The 20,317-nt window shown below is 41.3% G+C and overlaps 1 protein-coding gene across 2 annotated transcripts in view; it reads left to right on the top strand.

Annotated features, from left to right (window-relative positions):
* Positions 1-4,185: 4,185 nt before the first annotated feature.
* The window catches only part of FBLN1 (fibulin 1), an 81,742-nt gene continuing 65,610 nt past the window's right edge, over positions 4,186-20,317 (top strand). The window contains exon 1 of one of the 2 annotated variants that reach the window (XM_071733299.1): positions 4,186-5,041. In XM_071733299.1, coding sequence (XP_071589400.1) covers positions 4,966-5,041 — 76 coding nt within the window. In that variant the 5' untranslated portion in view covers positions 4,186-4,965. The remainder of the gene's footprint in view (positions 5,042-20,317) is intronic. The other variant, XM_071733300.1, reaches the window with a different exon arrangement.

Below are 20,317 nucleotides of genomic sequence, written 5' to 3' on the forward strand. Positions count from 1 at the left end.
TCTTTAGAAGGAGAGGCAGGAAATACCCCATGAATGTCAGATTGAGTTATTCCTGAATTCTACAACTAATGCCATAAGGGAAATTACATGGATCATCAAAGCATTCCTTTATACCCCAATAAACTCCTCCTTGTCTTAGAAGCATACCCTATACATATTAATAGAAAATCAGTGTATGTTTTGAGTGTCTGAGATAGCTATACATATATTTTCTTAATCAGACAGGAAAGAAAAGAAAATGTAGCCAGAATTTACAAAATAGATAAGAACTCCAAAAAATGGGTAAAAACTGAAAATATATCAAAGCAGTGATGTTGAAAAGGGCTCAGGGTTATGAGTCCCAGTCTGGAATATTTATAAAAAAAAAAAACCAAAAAAAGCCACGTTAAATTCTGCCTTGGTGTTCACCTCTTTGATCTGTGCAAAGAGGAAAAAAAAAATGTTCAGAGATCAATAGAGCAGTGAAAGAGTTCATCTGTACAAGGAAAGCTCTATAAAGTGAGCTGACCCTCTTCTAACATTGTTTAGGTGTTGGGAACATAGAGCCCAGGTAGATCCCTGGTTTGGCTACAAGCAGCTGTAATGCCAGCCATATGGTTTAAACAGCTTGTATGTATGCATATATGTAATATTACTGATATGTGTAACATTATTTATATAAAGATCAGTCCAAATTTAGAATGGTTATGAATTTCAGTTGACACTGTAATTATGCTGAAAGGAGTTCTGAGCCAGTCCCTCTCCTTGACTTTAGCTACTGAATGGCATCATTACCCAGATGGCATGAAGGTGGTGGGTAGGTCAGCCTTCTTGACTAGACTTGGAGGCAGAGTTTCATACACACTGTGGAACAGAGGAGGCTCTCAGTCCTTCTGCCTTCATTTGTTTATCCAGGGCCTGGCATGACTTAGGCTTTTATCCGTTTGGTGTGGATAGTCAGCAGTTTGGGATCTGAGAATGAAGATGAGCCTTCAGTGTGGGGACAAAGTGATTTACCTATGGGGAAGTTTTATTTCAAGCTAATTCCTAACAAGTACATGCTAGATGCCTCTCAAGTGTCCACCAGCTACACTACCCCAAGGTGCTTTGATGGTTGCTGATGGTGTGCAAAGCACTCAGTACATAGTGACAGTAACTTCAGTATGAATACAAGCCCAAAGATCTATTAAAAAACAAAGTGGATTCATTTAGACTCAAAATAAGCAACAGTTTGTTATCTGTAATGCCACTAACAGTTTAAAAAAAAAAAACAAACAACAAGAATTGTGGTTTCTGAATACTCCAACAAGTTTTCCTTACAAAATTTGTGTTCTATTTCAAGTGGAAAACCTGCTAATACTATTCAGAAGGACAGACAAGATAGTCAGAATGGTGCCCCATAAACCTGAAAAATCTATTTAGAGTATTAAGATACTAAAAACTAAGACTTCCCAAACTTCCAGTATTAAAATATGTTGTTGCCACATGTCATTTGGACAGAGGTCTTCCTTACAATCGCAATTATTTTTTAATTCAGAAAATATTTAGGAACTATTTTCTTCAGGAAATAAATCAAATGCCAACTGTACTTTGCATATACTTGTGTTTGGAGCAAGGCCAAGTGCATCATTGTACTCCAATAGACATGGATTTGCCTACTGTAGAGTTTGGGGTCTGGTTTTTATGGTGGAAGATGGTAAGATCAACACAGGCTTTTCTTAATCTTTGTGTGTCAATAGCATCTGGTGAAGCATTCTTCCTGCTAAGAAGGAAACTGGTTCTTTTTATGCATCTTTAGTGTGGCACACTACATTCATGAGAGCCAAAAAGTAGCTTCATTTTTTGCCAAAGGGGCCAAGAAGTTTCCATTCAGTAATTATGTGTAGATTTCAGCTCTAGAGGAATCTATGTTATTACTTGTAACATCCATGCTGCAAAAAAGCAAAGATAGAGCATAGTCTTTTCCCTCTCTTTTGCTCAGATCCTGGGACAGGCAGGTGGAGAAAAAAAAATAAACTGGGACTTGGGAGCTGCAGTAAAAACAGCTGGGACTATGGGGCATCTTTGATCACTAGGCAGGGGTTGATGTCCTTACATAGGCTTATTCAGGCCATCTGAAGAATTCCTGTTCCCATGAAAACTAAGTAGCTGAATGACAACTGTGAACCTGCTTCCATAGATGGTAATGGATTTGTTAGAATCCATTTGTTGGTTCAAAATTCTTTGTGAGTTCACTTGTGTGTATATACTCTCAACAAGACCCTTGAAAATGACTTGCACAATGATTTGTTACTCTGTCATTACTCATTAATCTGAGCTTCTGCAAATGATTTTTATTCTTCTGAAGTAAAAATAAAAACCTCATTAAAGATTTTGTTTGTTTTAAAAGCTACACAAAGGATTACAAGGCCTTTGCAAACAGATGTAAGAAAAAATGTGGTTATGCAAAAAGTTCCCTCTCCTGAGTCTTTACTTTCCATTGACTTCCAGAAGCTTTGAATTGAGCCCAGAGTGCATGGCTTAGATCACTACAAAGCTTGGGGACAGTAATCAGAATCACATGTACCCAAGGACACTGAATGTGATTGTAGGTGAGAGTGCCAATTTATTCTGGCAATGCGCATTCATACGATGCAAAAACCCCTACCCCAAACCAAGGAAAAACCCATTTATCAGATCTGCAGACGACCATAATAATGACAGTTTCTAGAAACATTTCTTAAACTGTTACTTGAATTTGCCTTATTTCTGGTAAACAGCTTGTGGTGGCAAACTAAACAGGAACAAGGAATTCTCACTCTGGAGTAAGAATGTCCACAGATGGTGTTAATCAGGGCAACTCCATGTGTGGACAGGCTATTATGTATGACTTTACACTGTTTTAGTCAAACTGGTGAACTTCTTTCTACCCCCATTTAATCAATTAGGAGAGGATTTAAAGTGCAGTGAAATAAGCCAGTATTGAACTGAATCCAAGGTTTCTACAGAGGGAATTCCACCAGTTCAGTTAAATTGGTACAAACTTTAGACAAGGTGTGATCTTTGGGAGCTGCCTTCTGCAGATGTCAGAGATGTGAAAAACAGTAGCTTCGAGGTTGTGATGAAACACTGCCAAGGTCCTGCTGTAACTGCTGCTAGTTTCTAGTAAACTGAGTTGGGACCTTTAAAGAAGAGACAGAAATAGACATGCATGTGTAGAAAAACTAAGCAAAAAACACACCTAAATAAAAATCAGCCCTCTACCCTTCTTCCCCTTTTCTAGATGCCGTGTCCCAACAAAACGGAGAAAAAGAAAATCAAAACAAAAAAAAAGAAACAGTAATCAAAAAGAGATGGTGTGATATGATAATGGCATTAAGAGTGTGCACAGGGGTCATTTCTTTGATGTGTCTTCCTGCATTAGAGTTAGAAGGCACCACGAGAAGGTTGGTGGAGCCAGATTCAAAAGGAATAAAAGGAAATGGCCTTCACACAGCCAGTGGTAGATCCACAAAAACAGTTACTAAAAGATATTTTGGATGATAAAGGTTTACAAGAACTTACACCTGGAGTATAAAACCACTGGGGACTATTAAGTGCACAGAAACCACATTCCACTGAGGAAATGCTCCAAACTCAAAGCAGCTGGAGGTGGGAGAGTAGTTGGGCAAATTGTCACATGTGTTTTCCTTGTTCCAACTCTTCCATTGGTGACCATTTATGATCATTGCTGAAGACAGGCAATTGGTCTAGTTGGACCCTTGGCCATGTGGCTGTTTTTATGTTCTTGTCTAAGAAAATAAAAGAACAAGTAACCTGCTGCAGAACCAAACACGCACACTGTCGACTCTTACTGCTCTAAATACTTTTTCCAGTTGGACGTTTTGGGGACAGATATTAAAAAAGCTGAGTTATAAAGTAGTTACAAGAGGAACAGTCCAATCAGAGTCCATGTGGAACAACAAGTAAACACAAACTAACTTCCAGCTGTTTTTTCTGAGTAAAACCGAGGGCAAAGTGTAGAGGGGTGATGAACTCTTAATTTGTTTCCATGCACATTTGCCTGCAAATACTATCCCTCGCATTATCTTAAAAGATCTTGGTCAACAGCATAGCCAACTGGGTGCTTTCAACCCTTAGCTCTTCCTTTGGCCACTATCAGTGTTTGTGTTCCTGTTTAAATAAGATAAGGAGGGTTGGGGAAGAAAGAAAAAAAAAAACGAGAAAAAAAAGGGGGGGAGGAGGGGAGAGACAGAGCAGAGCTAACTACTTCATTTGGGTGAAATTCTCATCCTGACTTTTTAAGAGGAGAAGAAAGAGGAAAGAAGGGATTTTTCTCCCCCCCCCTCCCGTGAATTTTACTGAAAGACTGTAGAATATCTCTCCTTTTAAAAATCCTTTTTCCTGACAAAAGTTCTGTTGGTGTAAAATCCACGGCAAGACCACGAATGAGGGCAGAAAAAAATCTGCCCTCCAGAGGTTAAACCTTTCCTTCTCTGCTAGGTGGTTTCTTTTGTTTTGTTTTCCTTTGCTTTGCCTTTGTTTGTGGCTTTCTCCTACTTGGCACCGAGAGAAGCCGCTGCCTTTCTCCTTCACAGAATCCGTCAGGCCGGCCCTGGGTTCACGCTGAGTATCTGTGAAGTTTTCCGAGCTGAAGGGAGTCTGTTTTACAGCTCCTGTGGGGGTGGCGAGGAAAGGGGTAGGGGTATCAGAAGCAACAGGGTCTCTTTGCCTCCAAGCTGCGGTGGCGGCTCTGTTCTGCTTAGCACTTGCAGGCTGTATAATTAACCGGGTAGGCAGTGAATTAAATCTTTGTAAAGCCCACCGAGTGGGGGGTTCCTGCAAGCACTTTTACAACCGGTCTCAGGCGGCTGGGATAACATCAGGAGCAGCAACAGCAGCAGCGAGTGAAAAGGGGGGAGCCCGCTGGACGCTGCAGGAGAGCCAAGAGAGCCAAGCCCCCGCTCGGTGCGAGCGCTCCCGCCGGCGGGGAGCTGCGGGCGGCCGATGGACAACCTCGGCGGGGCTCGGCCGCTGCGGCTGCTCTTGCTCCTGGCGCTTCTGCCTTCCCTCCGCGGCCAAGGTAAGTGCGAGGAGCGGTACCGGGGCGATCCGAGACCATCAGCAGGCGGGCGGGGGTCCGCGGCTCCACGCCAAGCCGCGCCGCGCTCTCCTCCGTCGCCTCCGCCAGCTCCCCCGGGGCGGGCGCTCCCGAGGGGTCCCGGGTGCTCCGGAGGGCTGCGGGGAGCCGGCCCAGTCCCGACCGCCCGGGAGGTTGCCGGCGGCCAAGCGCTTCCCGACCGCCCGGGTCTGGCTGCCCCGGCGGTACCCGCTCCCCTCCGGCCCCCGGCGGCGAGCCGGGACCCACGGGGGATGGGGCAGCGGGACGACAGGATTTCCCCTGGTTTCCCCCCCTTCCCCGTGCCCCTGGACGTCCCGGGCAGGCTTTAAAGCGCCGCTGCCACGTTCAAGTGAGGAGAAAGGCGTGGCGTGCACCGGCTCCTCCGCGGCTCCCACCGGCTCCCGCTACCCCCCACCCTCCTGGGGCCGCTGGCACCCGGGCAGGTTCGCTCAGCTCCAGGGGATCGATAAGAGGCTCTCCCCCGGGACGGACTTTGCCGCTGGGAGTCGGTGAGTTGCTCCATCGCGGGGTCGGGCTTCGCTCCCCACCCGGCTCATCCGCCCCTGGGGCTGGGTGACCCCCGGAGCTGCTGGAGGAGATAGGGGCCGTCCGGGCTCCCCGGGGGCGGCCCCGGGGCTTTGGCAGCCCGGGATGTCAGGAGTCGCGACATGTCAGGGCTGTTGCCGCGACCGTCCGCCCCTCTACCGCGAATGGCGACTGGCGACTGGGAAGATGATGTGTCCCAAAACCGGTGGTCAGGAGGGGTGTCAGATCTGATCGTCTGGGGACCAAATGATGCTCCCCTTTCCAAATGGGAAAAGTTATCAGCAGTTACTGGAAATCTCAGTGGAGCAGGAAGCATGGTGGAGCAAAGGAAGGAATGCAGGTTTTTTGAAGACAAAACGTGAAGCATTTATGAATGATACTGGGCGATGTGGTCGTGTTTGAAAGCTGAGATCTGGATGCGGGCCATGGCTCTCATTCCGTGCTGTGCGTTTCCCCTTCTGTTCTCTCAATACTGTATAAAAAGTGGCTATTATTTTGGTTTAATTCGGAGGAGTAGGAATCCACCACAAATACTCTGGTAAGATGAGACAAAGAAACTACTTTTCATACGTTGATAATGAATTTATCATAGCTAACAGATAAGTGACTTTTTCTATCAGGGTGACCCCAAGAGGGGTATTCAGAGTTGAGGTTTGATTGTACTATACTCTAGGCAAACGTTTACAAAGGCATGACCTCTGGCCTGGCCCTAGCAATGGCAGACAAAAGCCAGTGAAGGAAATTATTTGTGACTGTCACAGTATTTTGTCTCCTAGATTTTCATAAAGCAAAGCACTTGTCGCAAATATCCTTTAAAATATTTGCTTTTGATAGAGAAATGTTAGCCACTCCTTTTAAAGAAGGAAGAACAGAATAAAGAAGGTTAGAAAAGCAACATTTAGTGTCAGTATCCCAATATAGCTCCCACTTTCTCTCAGACAACAGGGTGTTGGATGTGTCACAGTGAGTGGACTTTGTAGGTTTAAGCATTTGATATTACTATAAAGCAGTAAATAATTTAATTTTGTTATAGTAGTTACATTTAACCCTGATTACTGGACTACTTTTTAGAAGAATGGTAACTAATTAGAGGTATAAGTTCAAGTTTTAGTTCACACTAATTTATTAGTTCAATTTTTTAGTTAACACAAAATATAGCCAAATTTCTCAATAAAGGTATATGGTGGGTTTGCTGTTTTTTTTTTTTTAATTCTCCAATAAAGATCCATGATCTTAATTTCACCCGGAATTTCTACATCCTTGGTATTATGCAAACAGGACATTGGATAAAATTAGGTTTAGGTGTCTACAAGCTGAGGGTGATCCTTGCTTAGGACACTACCTTTTGAAGAGTAGACTGGTCAGGTGAAGTAATTACGACTAATTGTAATTAATAATTTAATAATTATTAGTAAATATAACTACTGTAAGAAAGGTCTGTCCTGCATTATTTCCGATGGCCATCTGTGTTTGCAGGCAAATGAAATGATTACCTTGTGAGATCACGGTGTTTAAGTGCAGGCTCTTTGGGGGGAAAGCCTGTGTTCCTCTGTATGACTAGTAAAAAGGGGCTTGGGGTAAAGAGAGGAGCTCCTAAGTGCTTTAGAAATACTGCTGACAAGTTACTAGGAAGCATATTTCTGAAATACAGCTTCCTCCTAAGCTTGTTACCCTCAGTTTTCTTCATTGCTTCTCCTTACTTAGGAATCATCAAATCATCAGTATGTATTAACTGAAGTCTGTGTTCTGAAAAAAACAGGACTGCTTTCACTGGAGCTGACCAGTGTGATAGATACACACATCATTCTTTGCAGAAGTATAGGTCTTATAAACCTTGTAGATTTTATAATTCAACTTCAGTTTATTGTAAATCTTAAATTTTTTATGACTATTTTTTTTCTTTTTTTCTTTTGTTATGATGTAAACTACCATGTACTGGAAAAGATTAATTATTGGCATTATTATGTCCAATCAGTGTATGAATAGTTCATCCTCTCTCTAGCTGTGACTTTGGCATGTCTTGGTACTATAGGTACAGACCATTTAACTCACTAAACATCTGGAAACATGTCTTTTCAGGGCAGGCTTATAGTAATAAAAAAAACTGTTCCACTGACTTTGTGGAATGAAGCTTTATTTTAAGATCATGATTTTTATGTGTGCTTTTATAGCAGTACATTTATAAGAAGTATATGGGTGGAGGCAGGACTTATAAAAGGCTAAATCTATGTATTCTTTCCCACTATCATAGATAAAAACTCCCTCAAAATCCTATATTGTCAAAAACTGCAGCTCTAAAATATGAGTGCTGATTCTAGATTAGTTTTCAGTTTTTTAATAGTCCATTTTCAGACATGAAATTTTATTCCAATCAGGGAAGTGCAAGATGTTAAACTCTTGTTTTTCATCTGTGTAATTGAAAGCAGACATGTTAGTGAAATCCAAGATGAAAATCCATAAACTAGCTTATCAAGTTACTGCAGTATATTTATACTGTTCTGTATTTCAAGCATTATCTGATAGCAGGTCAATGTATTTTCAAGTTATTTATTTATTGTTGCACGTTAGTCCATTCTGCAAGTTTCATACCAACATTACATGTGTTTTTAATAAATAGCTGTGTTAAGACCAACTTGTTCTACAGTACTTTTATTAGCATTTTCTGAAATCAAAGATGAGTCTTAGACCTCTGGGAACTGACAGAAAAGAGAGCTACCTGGGACCATAAAAGAATATAAGTTTGGTTTTGTGAATTATGGATAGATCTAAAGACATAGGTGGCAAAATCAATTCAATAAACAGAGAACAAGGTTTTACTAAAAGTAGAAAAGTATCTGTAGAAAATAAAAGGGGGTGAGACAGAGAAGGTCAAGAAAGAGAGAGCTGAAATCCCCCCCCCAAAAATATCAGGGCACAGGCAAGAATTTTAATTGTAGCATAGAGTGCTTTCATATGGAAGAGATAAATGAACAGAAGATTTTGTGAAAAAAGTATCAAAAATGATGGTTGACAGTGACAGGGAATAACAAAAATTAGTAAAGTTAAGAAATAACAAAATTAGCAGAACATTTTAGCCGGAATAGGCAAAAGTTTTTTAAAGTACTCAGGAAAAGTTGGGCATTTGTATTTATGTGTAGATTTGATAGAAGGAAGTAGGCCAACAGATTTCAGTAAAGTCATCAGATATGATTGAACTACGAGAGTTGGTAACGTTGCACCAAGATAAAATGTGGCAGTGGAGGCAGAAGATTAGAAGACTGAAGGGTAGGAAAGAATAGAAGAGTTTTCCACAAAAACGACAGTGAGGGAGTTGTCAGTAGCAAGAAAACAGAGTGAAAGTGGGCACAAGAGGCTGAAAGACTATGATGGAGGGGAGGGTTCAGTAAAGATCAGTGAAGAGCTCTGGGAGAATGTAAGGAATAACTACCCGTAATATTTTGTGAGTAAAAATCAGTTTAGAAACACTCAGAGTAATGTCAGGTAAGTGAAGAAGTTGTATCTACAAAGGTGATGCTCTGGGTAATTTGCAGTGACAGGGAGATTTTGTACAGTAAGGGGAAAATTGTGACAGTAACCTGCCTGCTGACCAGGCTGGGTGATGATTTGTCTCCTGCTGAAATAATCAATGTCAAGCTCTGTTTAAATTAATCTTTCATCAAAAGGATGCAACAGGTCTAAAGAAGAATGTCCAGTACTAATGTTTTCTTGAATACACTGGTGCTCTGTTGGCTAAGGCAGCTAATAAGGCTTCTTGCCTTTCCTTTTTTTAAACCAGTAGCACTTTTTTTCCACCAGCTCTCATGACTATTTAGTCTCTGCTTTGTATTTAATGTAGTCTACATTAGGTTTCTTAAAAGTTTTAGAGAAACTGACCATTTGATTTCAAGTCTGTGCTGATGGATCTGAAACAGAATTTCTTGATTCTCAGGAACTCTCCTTCAATTTTTTTTTCAGTTAATCAAATTTATTTAAAATTCTCATTCAAATAAATATAATAGGCATTTTTTATGGAGTTTCAGGTGATTACCACACAAGTACAGGAACTACAATATTTTCTGGATTACAGGAGCACCCACAAACATGCTGTACAAGCATGTGGGATGTTTCTTGCTGAAGGCAGACACTTTTGAGTCTACGACTGTCAAAATCTGGATCGAGGCCTTAAACATAGTAATAAAGAAAGTAATATTAAAAAAAAATCTTCAGCTGGTATATTCCAGTGGGTTTTTTAGGATATTTCCTAGGTTTTACTAAGTATGAGAAGGATATACTGTACAAATGCTAGTACCAGTATGTCCATTTATAATACCACAGTATTCCAGCTTTGAAGCTGTTCTCACCAAATAAATTCCAAGCTCAGAGTACTGAGTACTTCTAATATCAGTACTTAGGCAGAAAGTCTTGACGAGCTACATATCAATTTACAACTTGGTATGCATAATTTCAGTAAGGAGGAAAGTCTCATGAAAGAGTTTTAGTAATGTTTTCTACAAAAGAAAATCCTTCCTTGATAATTGCTAAATTATTATTATTAAAAAAGGCGTCTTTATTTTCTCCCTGCTGTGAAATCAGAAGTTTCATCAGTGTTCATTAGTTACTTGAACCTTGTCCCATTGTGCTATAGATTTGATCCCCTCTATATAGTGTTTCCATACTGTTCTTTAAACATGAGAGTAGTAGAATATCAGAATCTTTTACCCTTGTCCATCTTTTTTTTATTTACTCAGCAATAAATATGTGTACACAGCAGATAAGTGTCACTTTAGCAGTATATAAAAGTGTAGTTATTCTTGCTGATTTCCTGGTCAGATGAAAACAAAGAAATCCCACCGTGAAAATGTTTCCTTGTGAACATTTCATATGAGAAAATACAGAAATGCTTCAGCATATATATGCTTGATACTCTGACATGCTGCTCTGTCATATTTTCATGCTTCCTATTTCTTTTGCTTTAATTTAAATTTATGCCTGTTTTTAGACTTGGTCTAAAACTCTTTAAGCTTTATCTAAAGACTGTAATTTACCACAGTACATTTTGGATCATGGCCTTTATACAAATGAGTAGAAGAAGCAATAGACTAGTTGTGGCACTTTATATAAAACTTTCTAATCACATCATTTCAAGATTCGACATGGGAAGTCAAAAAAACCCAACCAATTTGTTCTTAAATGAGAAAGAAAACGTGCCAGAAATAAAAGGCTATCAGCACCCTGTAAAGTAATTTCATCAGTTGCATGATTTTTTACATACAGGGAGGAGTGGAAGACAAAATTTAGCATGTGTTTGTCAGGAAGAGCAGTTCCTGTTCTTCATCGAGTTATCAGTCCTTCTTGTAGGCCCACCCATGTCATCTTGGTGAGGCTGGGTTCTTCATACCACCTGTGCCCATCAGAGCTCTGAATGTACCTTCTTTTTTCATGTTCTTTTGAGCATATAAAGTCTAAGACACCCATGACTTATAATAAACTCTTTATATGGTGCTGACTCACTGGACTCCAGTATTAAATTTATCTCGGTTTTATCATGTCTTCTAGAAATTGTCAGAACAGCCTTGAGTCTTCTAGTCTGGCTGTCTTTCAAACTCCAGCCTCTTCACAGAAGCCCAAAAAATAACTTATACAGAATGATGAAAAAATTCCACTTAATTTTTAAAGGCATCCACGTGAATTAGCAGTCTTCAGAGATGGGTTGCTGAGCCTGTGTGTAAGAGGGAGCAGCAAAAGAGTAGGTTTAAATGGGTTTTTTGAGCAGGCAGTGAAAAAAAGAGCATTAAAAATTTGCTGTTATTAGGAGCACTGAAGCACAAGAGCAAGTTGCCTAGAGAGGTTGTGGAAGGAGCCTCACTTTATATCATTAAGAACAACTAAATAGAAATTTGCCTAGAACTGGTCAGATTTTGTTAGTTCTGCCTAACTGTAGTGGGTGGGGCAAGGTAATCTCTTGAGGGCTCCTATATCCCTGTCTTCTGTGGAATTTTGATACATGTGTATATATATATAGGATGCCTTACAGTATTTCCTGCAATAGTTGGAGCCTTCTAATTTTTCAGTAGCCATGTACCTGTTTTGAAAGTTGTTTTGGTGTTTTGTTTTGTTTTCTTTTCATTAGAACTTAGACAAAATAAAAATAAAAAACCAAAACACAACAAAACCAGGACAAAAATACAGTAAAACACTTAACTTTTCCAAGCAGGGAAAATGAGGCATATTGTAATAGGCCATTAGCTCCCTTAGGCCTGTCCCTATCACCAAACACAGCAGCCACCTCATCACCAGTTACAGCCAGGAAGGATTTTAAGAGCTTCTTTTATTAACTGCAAACAGACACCTCATAAAATGAGGTTTGGCCATATCTGAAAAATCCCTCTCATTGTGTGATGGCCACTGCTGGTGCTACCAGAGCCACATTCCCCATAAATGAGTGTTCTCCAGACCTAAGAAAATTTCCAGTAAAATGTTGGCTGTTTTAAAACCAACCACAAAACACACTAATGTACCAGACATTTCCTTCAGAGTGCTGCTACTTTATTCCTTACTGGGTTTCTTCTTCAATGATTTCAGCTGCCCTGAATTCATCTGAAGGTGGAGGTTCAAACCCTTTAAGCCTGTTTAGGGAGGATATTGTATTTCTTAGCAGCACATGAACTGGGAGTGATAGACTCTCAGTCCATAAAGATCCAGTATGACCTTCACACTGGGGAGAGAGAAGCATCACTGTGATAGCGCACTGGAGGAATGCTGGAGAGGCACGATTGGTGATGAACCCAGCCTTGCAGGATGCAACATATGCATTGGAGACTGCCTCCTGGCTTCTGCTGTTGTGGGGATTACAAGAGAGAGCATCTTGGCTCCAGGTTTTGTGTATTTGTTACAGAGCTCAAGCTGGTGTATACCTTAACTGAACCTCTGAAACCTTGTTCTGTAAGAACAACCTCGTGAAAGGACTAAGAATAGATTACTGTCCAAAAGTGACTAATGCCACAGCTCTGCTGTGTCTGTTCCTCATACCCCAGCAGTATATTGGCATATTTGATATATGGTCTTGAGGTAAAAGAGAGTATCTCTTCAGAAAAAGCTCCTATACGCTTTACTTCTTTCTCTGCATATGAAATGGTGGAGGGGCATCTTCATTCCTACTCCAGGCTGAAAAGATCCACCAAATCCTCACGTTGTCTCAGATGGAGAATGGTAATGTTTTCTGCCATTTCTCTATTACTTCTAATTTAAAGCATTTGTTATGGGGAATCATGAAGCCGGATTTTCTATTGTATGTCTTTCTGAGTTTGAGATCTCCTTCACCCTTTCGTCCACTCTGTGTGCCTAATCCCTGGTTTTATGCACAAGATCAGGATGTAACAAGGCTGTACTTATTATAACATCAGTCTGTTACCAGATGGACCTTTGAAGTCAGCTGGCTTCCCTCCTGTCTAAACAGGTCTCTGGGTCTAGGTGCCTCAAGTGGCCAGCCAGAATGTGTTTGTATTGCCAGAAACAGCCTCTCTACAGTTGTTTGTTGTACAGATGGCCAAAAAAACCAAGACTACAGATCCCAGCTGCCAGCATTTGACTGCTGTCCCTGCTACAAAGGCAGCTGGCTTGTCCACCCAGTATCAGCCAGGTGTCCTTGTTTCAGGAAGAGTTGGTTTGGCAGCTCAGGCTGAGCACACTTTGTCTGTCCTGAACCCATAGCACAGGGGAGCCTTGGCCAATGAGCTCAGTTGCTCTGGTTTTGTGTCAGGAGGACAGATGGGAAGGGGAGATGGAAGACAAAGAATGTGACTCTGAATAACATGGATGGCTAATCTGTCATCTTGAGGGTCAACTTCCATCTGTAGAGTTGGGTAGCTTTCAGCTGACAGATGGATGAGCATCATTAGTAAGACAGTTGTCTTGACAGGACAAGGAAAGTTTCGTCAGAAAGGTATGCTGTGAGAGCTGAAAGTATTTCTCTTACTGGAAACCTAAACCAAAGCATATCTGTTGTAAGCATGAGTTCCAAAAATTCTGGATGACGTACTGTTACTGAGACTTGTTGGACTAGTGCTGAGCTTTCACAGGGTCCATCTGCTGCCTTGTATCTGCATATGTTGAGGGGTGATATTCATGTTCTGTTTTCTGATATTCCACAGTCTTAGAGGGTAAATGAAGAGCAAAATCTGCACCGTATTTTACAAACTCAGTCAGTTAATGTGCTTGAAAGATTGAAAACAGATTAGGAAGATGGTGATTTTGACCCCTTGGCTTGGACTCAGTTCCAGATCCGTGCCAAACCACCCCTGGTTATGTGGGCTGTGAAGTCAGTGAATTTGACAATCACATCACCTAGTGATATGACACCACTGAAGAGCTGGAAAGCTTTGCTAGCACTAGCTTGATTAGCCCACCTAGATTCAGGTGTAGCTTTGGTTTGAGATTATCATCATCTTTATAACTGTTCCATAGATCAGCACTGAGTAATGAACAGCTATTTAATCCTGGGCTGTGTATGTTTTTTTCCAACATTAGCAGCTGTATGGAAAACCTGCTCTTGTAAATTGTTACTAAAATAATCTGACCCTTTCTGATCTAGCTGTAATGCTACTGCCATGAAAATTATCCAGTCCTTTTTACTTCTGCTTGGTTTTTGCACAATTCCAAGAAACAATCCAGGGTTTCTCATTCCAGGAATCATGCTTTTAGGCAACATTCTTTAGCTTATCTTTCTTTTGCAGAAAATATTCACTGTAGCAGCTGAATAAGCAATTATGACATCATAAAAGTCTAAGGTTATACAGATTTTAACCACATTTCTTGCTTTGAACTCCCACGCAGTATTGCAATCCTGTTAAGATTAGCAAAACCACCTTTTTTTAAATCAACCATATGCTTGTACATATTTTATCAGTGTAAGCAGAGTTCATAGCTAGCACATGAATGCATGGCGTGCACAAAATGTTTTCATTTGTGTGACCTTTAATTGCATCTTATCTCATAGGTCTTCATGACAGCTTTTGTAAAATTAGAGATCTGAGTTCCAGCTGTCTTTCTACTGTCCTCTTCCAGAGACTCCTGAAATCTCTTTCAGAATGCCATATGTAGCACGTAATATCAGGACGGGTGTCCTGTCATACTACCAGAATTCAACTTCATTTGGATGCTCTGCTGCACATACCCTTTTACAGGGACAAGATAGGGATGAAGCTGCATTTGATTTTATCCAAAGTAGACTTGGATTTTCTCAATTAGTCGGGTAGCATGTGAAATCACTGTGTCTGAGTGAAAAGGAAGTGAAAATGCTACCATCTTAAAAGATCTACGGTTTGTCTTAATTTTTTTCTGTTTTGTGATATCAAAAAGTTGAAAAATTGCTTCACAAGCTTAAAAAATGGACCAGACAGTATATTATTGCCTGTTACAACTTTCTTGTAGGGTTTCTCTCTCCAAATAAAAGGCTGAACATAGCCAATATCATCAGACATCCCAAAAGTGTTTTGTCTCTCAGATGCCTGAGATTTCCCTGGCTGATTTGTATGAAACTTTCTGCACTTGGCAAAGCAGTTGCAAGTGGTACCAGGTTCAGAAGGACAGGACTGTAATTCTTCTTTTACCATCCTTGGCACTCCAGCCCTGGGGGGTGCCATGAGCCCATCACTTTCAGGAAAAGACACATGATCACATTCAGAGGCAAATGAATCATCACTTTTCTTCACAGTAGGTGAGATTCTTGGAGATGTTGTAACCAGAGCAGCTTCTACCATCTGCTTTCCACTACTTCTTCCTTTCAGATACCCTGCATTGTGAAATTCTAGTTGTGAGAAACTGAGGAAAGGCCCTGCCCCCCCTCCCCAGTGCTGTTGGAAGAGGGTGTGGGGAGGCACAAAACATCTCAGTGTGAACTCCTTGCCAAGAGATTTCCAACAGGCAGCCACATGGATAAGCACATGTAGAGTTTAAGCCACTACACTAGAAAAATACAGTTAGTTATGAGACAACAAGTCTGTCCTGTTTCTAAATACTCATTGATAACTCCTGATGCCAAAATAGTGAGAATTAACTCCAGTGAAAGCAGGAGTTGACACCAAAGTGGGAGACACATACTTTCTGAGGGTTTGAAAGAGTAAAGAGATTTGCCAATGAATGACCATTTTTAAAAGGAAACTGGAGAAAATGTTTTTCACTGTTTTATTGTTATGTTTTAAAAGAAAGGTCTTGAGGGGTGGAGTCCTTTTTTTACTGCTTGTTTTTCACTTCCCTGTATTCTCAAGAGATTTTTGGCAGGATCTTTGGAGGATATGAATTGTGATGTCATCAAAAAAATGAGCTTGAACCACAGTTCTCCCTCAGCAAACTATTAGAAATCCTTCTTCATCTGGATGCAGTCCTACAGATGATTTTGCTTAGCTTGGCCTGCTTTGTATTCTTGAGTTATTTGGTTGGAGAAGAGGTGTGTTGCCAGAGCTGGGAGGGACCAACTGGTGTCCAGAGCCAGGGATTGTCCTTCTGGGGAGGAACTTGGCCAAAGATCCGGTTGTACAAAGCTTTGCAAAAACCTGCAGCCAGCTCTGCACTTCAGTTAAATGTGTATCATTTTTCAACATGGTTAAGATTAATTGCAGACAACAGCACTGAAAATACTTTATTTGTAACACATTTTATGAAATGGGATGCATATAGTGTTTGTTAGCAGCACACTGGCAGACAGAGCAGCAGACAGGGTCCCTATTCCCAAATAAGAGATCAGGCACAACTTCATGTCTTTCACCACAGGCAGTTCTTTATTTACAAGACTGATTTTCTCTGTAGCATTATAAACTTCAATTAGCTTTCAGGCTCTGGCATGAATTCTGGACACACTGAGGAATTAAAGAGAAATACTGCTTTGACTTCATAATGAGAGAATTTTGACCATTATTTGGGGTATGCAAGTAAGACTAGAAGAGTGACCTGGGTCATAGAGTACACAGCTCTGTTATAAACTGACGTGGTTCCATTTTTAAGTGTAATGATTTTCTTAATAAAAAATGTTTGGTTTATTTATTCCATAATTCTGATTATTTTTACTGCTGCAATACTTGTTCACATAAACTGGATGCTTCCACAAGCTTTACTTATCTAGGCTTAAAACGGTCTGTTTCTTTTAGCTTTTCTTTGTATAATAGGGCTTTGATTCCCCTGGCCATCCTCCTAGCTTTTCTTTACACATTTTCCATTTTGATATAATCCTTCATGAAGAGGGATAGCCAGAATTATGATGAGCCCTCCAGAGCTTCGCACTGTGGAATTGATAACTAACTTAAGAAGAGCTACCTTAAGATAACTGATGCGTCCTAAAATCTCATTTAAATCTTTCCTTTTTGCTTTGAATTGCTGGATTATAATCACTAATTGGGAATATATGTGTTCCCTGAAAACAACTGAGTTAGTGGAGGTGCTTATTTTCTTGACTTGCCTTTAACTGCTTTTTACTTTCCCATGTATGCAGATCTGCCAGTTGAGGTACTCTTGTAAACTCTATGATGTATCCCAAAGTGTGATCACGAGCAGGTTAAAAAAATGTTTGTGGCTGTTTCATAACAGCAACAGGTTAGGATGTGGATTTGTGGAGAGATGGAGGCTGCAACCCCCATACATCAGGGACACCTGAGGAAAGATGCTTGGTAACTGATACAGGGAGTGCCACAGGTAACAGATGCCTGCCCTTACTAGACAGCAGGGAGCTGTTTGTGAAGGTGGGCAGTCTTGACTGTAATGCTGTTGCTTACTGGATTTTGCTCCCTTTAGAGGCACTTGGAGCAAAACTGAGAATGAGAAAATCATGTGAGACATTTTATGATCCAGTGGAGAGAATCTGGGAATGGCCTGGTGTGCACTCCCTAGTCTGCCACCAGCGTGCTGTGTGATCTGGATAAGTATTTTCATCCTTTTCTACTTCAGATTTGCCACCAAAAAGGAGTAAATGAGATGTGCCTTTCTTTGTGTAGCACGGAGACCTACAGATGAAAGGGTCTTATTTATTTTTCGTTAAGTAATCAGTCAAAGAATCTCACAGAATTGTTTAGGTTGGAAGGGACCTTTTGAGATCATGCAATCTTTGAACAGTGTTTTCTTCTGTTCAGATGGAACTTCCTAGGGTATAAGTTGTGTCAGTTGCCTCTTTTTGCTGTCAGTGGACACCACTGAGATGAGTCTGGCTACCTTGTCATTTCTCCTCCCACCTGGTATTTATAAACATCAATCACATCACCCCCTTAGTCTTCTTTTCTCCAGGCTAAACAGTCCCAGCTCTCTCAGTCTCCTCTCATATGAAGCATACTCCTGTGTATAAATGATTTTGGTTGTCCTGCACTAGACTCACTCCAGTAAGTCCATATCTTTCTTGAACTGGGGAATCCAGGACTGGACACATCATTCCAAGTATGTTTTCATCAGTGCTGAGCAGAGGGGAAGGATCAAAACTTCCCTCAACCTGCTGCCAGTGCTCGAATGCGGCCTAAGATAGTGTTGGTCTTCTCTGCTGCAAAGGTGCATTGCTGGCTCATGATCAACTTGGTGTCCACCACTCAGGTCCTTCTCTCCAGAACTGTTTTCCAGATGATAACCCCTCCCGTGTGTACTGGTGGATAGGGCTTATTCCTCCCCAGATGCAGAACTTTGCATTTCCCTTTGCTGAACTTCATGAGGTTCCTCACTGCACATTTCTTCAGCACGTTGATACATCCCTCTGGATGGCAGCACAAGCTGGTGCATCAGCCACTCATCCCATTTTTCTGTCATTGGTGAACTTGTTGAGGTCAGGTCATTAATGAAGATGCGAAACAGCATTGGAACCCATATTGTCTCCTGAGGTACACCACTAGTGCCTTGCATCCAATTGGACTTTGTGCCACTGATCAACATCCCTCTGGGCCTCACCATTCCACCAGTTTTCAGTCCCCTTCCTTGTCCCCTTACCCAACCTCCACACACAGCTTGTCTATGAGTGTCTTATGGGAGACAGTGTCAGGAGCCTTACTGCTACTGAGGTGAACATCCACTGCTCTCCCCTCATCCACCAGGCTAGCCAGCTCATTGTAGAAGGCTGTGGGGCTGGAGAAGCATCCATTTCATGAAGCCAGTCTGACTTGTCCTGATCCACCTTCTTATCCTTCATGTTTTTTGACATTGTTTCTGGGATCATTTAAACCATTACCTTCCCAGACAGTGATAAGAGGTTGACCAGCCTGCAGTTTCCCAGTTCTCCTCTTTTTTTCTTCCAGAAGGCAGAGGGATATTTTTCTCTTCCATTATTTAGAAATTTCTCATATTCACCATGACCTATCAAAGATTATGGCAATGACATCAGGCCATCAGACTCGTTCAGCACTCCTGTGCAGCCTGTCAGGCCACGGTAAAAAAAACAAAACAAAACAGAAAGCATTAGAAAGTTGTCTCCCTTAATAATAAGATTTTTTAATTAATTTTTTATACAGGTTGTGTATTTGTTATACAAGGAGCTGTTCATTGTTTGTATTTCAAGATAATTAGTAGGAAAATGTGACTCATGTTTTATTCCAAGTTCTGATACACCTGCTGTGTAGTGAACTTTTGCACTTGAAGTATAAAGCAAACCTTTTGTGCTTGTCAGTTCCTTAACAGTATTTAGTTTTATTAAATCACAGACTCTGGGAAAAATCCTACTCTGCACAAATAAGTTTTAGTGTTGATAGCAGTTGGTGCCTGTATTAAGTTTTATTCGATATGTTAAGTGACCAAAATACCATAAACCTTTCTGTTTCTCTGTAAAATACTTTTGCATTTAAAGACATAATTTAAAACAGAAATAACAGAAAAATTGGATAACCACATCTGGAAAATAATTCTGCAAATTTACTTGTTATTATATTAATCTGTCTTTCATATCAGGCATTTATTTGATTTATCCTGTATTCTTCAGGATTTTAAAAGGTCACTTATTGTTGCTACCACTTTTGATAGTAATGGAGTACAATCCAACAGATCCTTTTATTGTGCAGGATTTTATCTATCTAAACTTTCTAATGGAGTACCAGTCCCTGGGCCATATCTTTATGTGGAAGTTTAAGGGAAACTGCAGTTCGCTCTATGGAGGAAGGAATGCTCCATGTGTGCTTGGGCTGATTGCAGGGTGCTGATGGATGCTTCATTTGGCCATGGCTGCCTTTTGGATTGGTGCACTAATCTGTGGGTAGACTGGGGAGATGAAAACAAGCTGACCAATTTCCCTTCCCCTTCCCCTACTTCCTCTTCCCCTACTTCCTCTTCCCCTTTCCCTACTTCCTCTTCCCCTTCCCCTTTCCCTTTCCCTTTCCCTTTCCCTTTCCCTTCCCCTTCCCCTTCCCCTTCCCCTTCCCCTTCCCCTTTCCCTTCCCCTTTCCCTTTCCCTTTCCCTTTCCCTTCCCCTTCCCCTTCCCCTTCCCCTTTCCCTTTCCCTTTCCCTTCCCCTTCCCCTTCCCCTTCCCCTTCCCCTTCCCCTTCCCCTTTCCCTTTCCCTTTCCCTTTCCCTTCCCCTTCCCCTTCCCCTTCCCCTTCCCCTTCCCCTTCCCCTTCCCCTTCCCCTTCCCCTTCCCCTTCCCCTTCCCCTTCCCCTTCCCCTTCCCCTTCCCCTTCCCCTTCCCCTTCCCCTTTTCCTTTCCCTTCCCCTTCCCCTTTCCCTTCCCCTTCCCCTTCCCCTTTTCCTTCCCCTTCCCTTCCCCT

Source organism: Heliangelus exortis, chromosome 1 (genome assembly GCF_036169615.1).
Source record: "Heliangelus exortis chromosome 1, bHelExo1.hap1, whole genome shotgun sequence".
Classification (NCBI taxonomy): Eukaryota; Metazoa; Chordata; class Aves; order Apodiformes; family Trochilidae; genus Heliangelus; species Heliangelus exortis.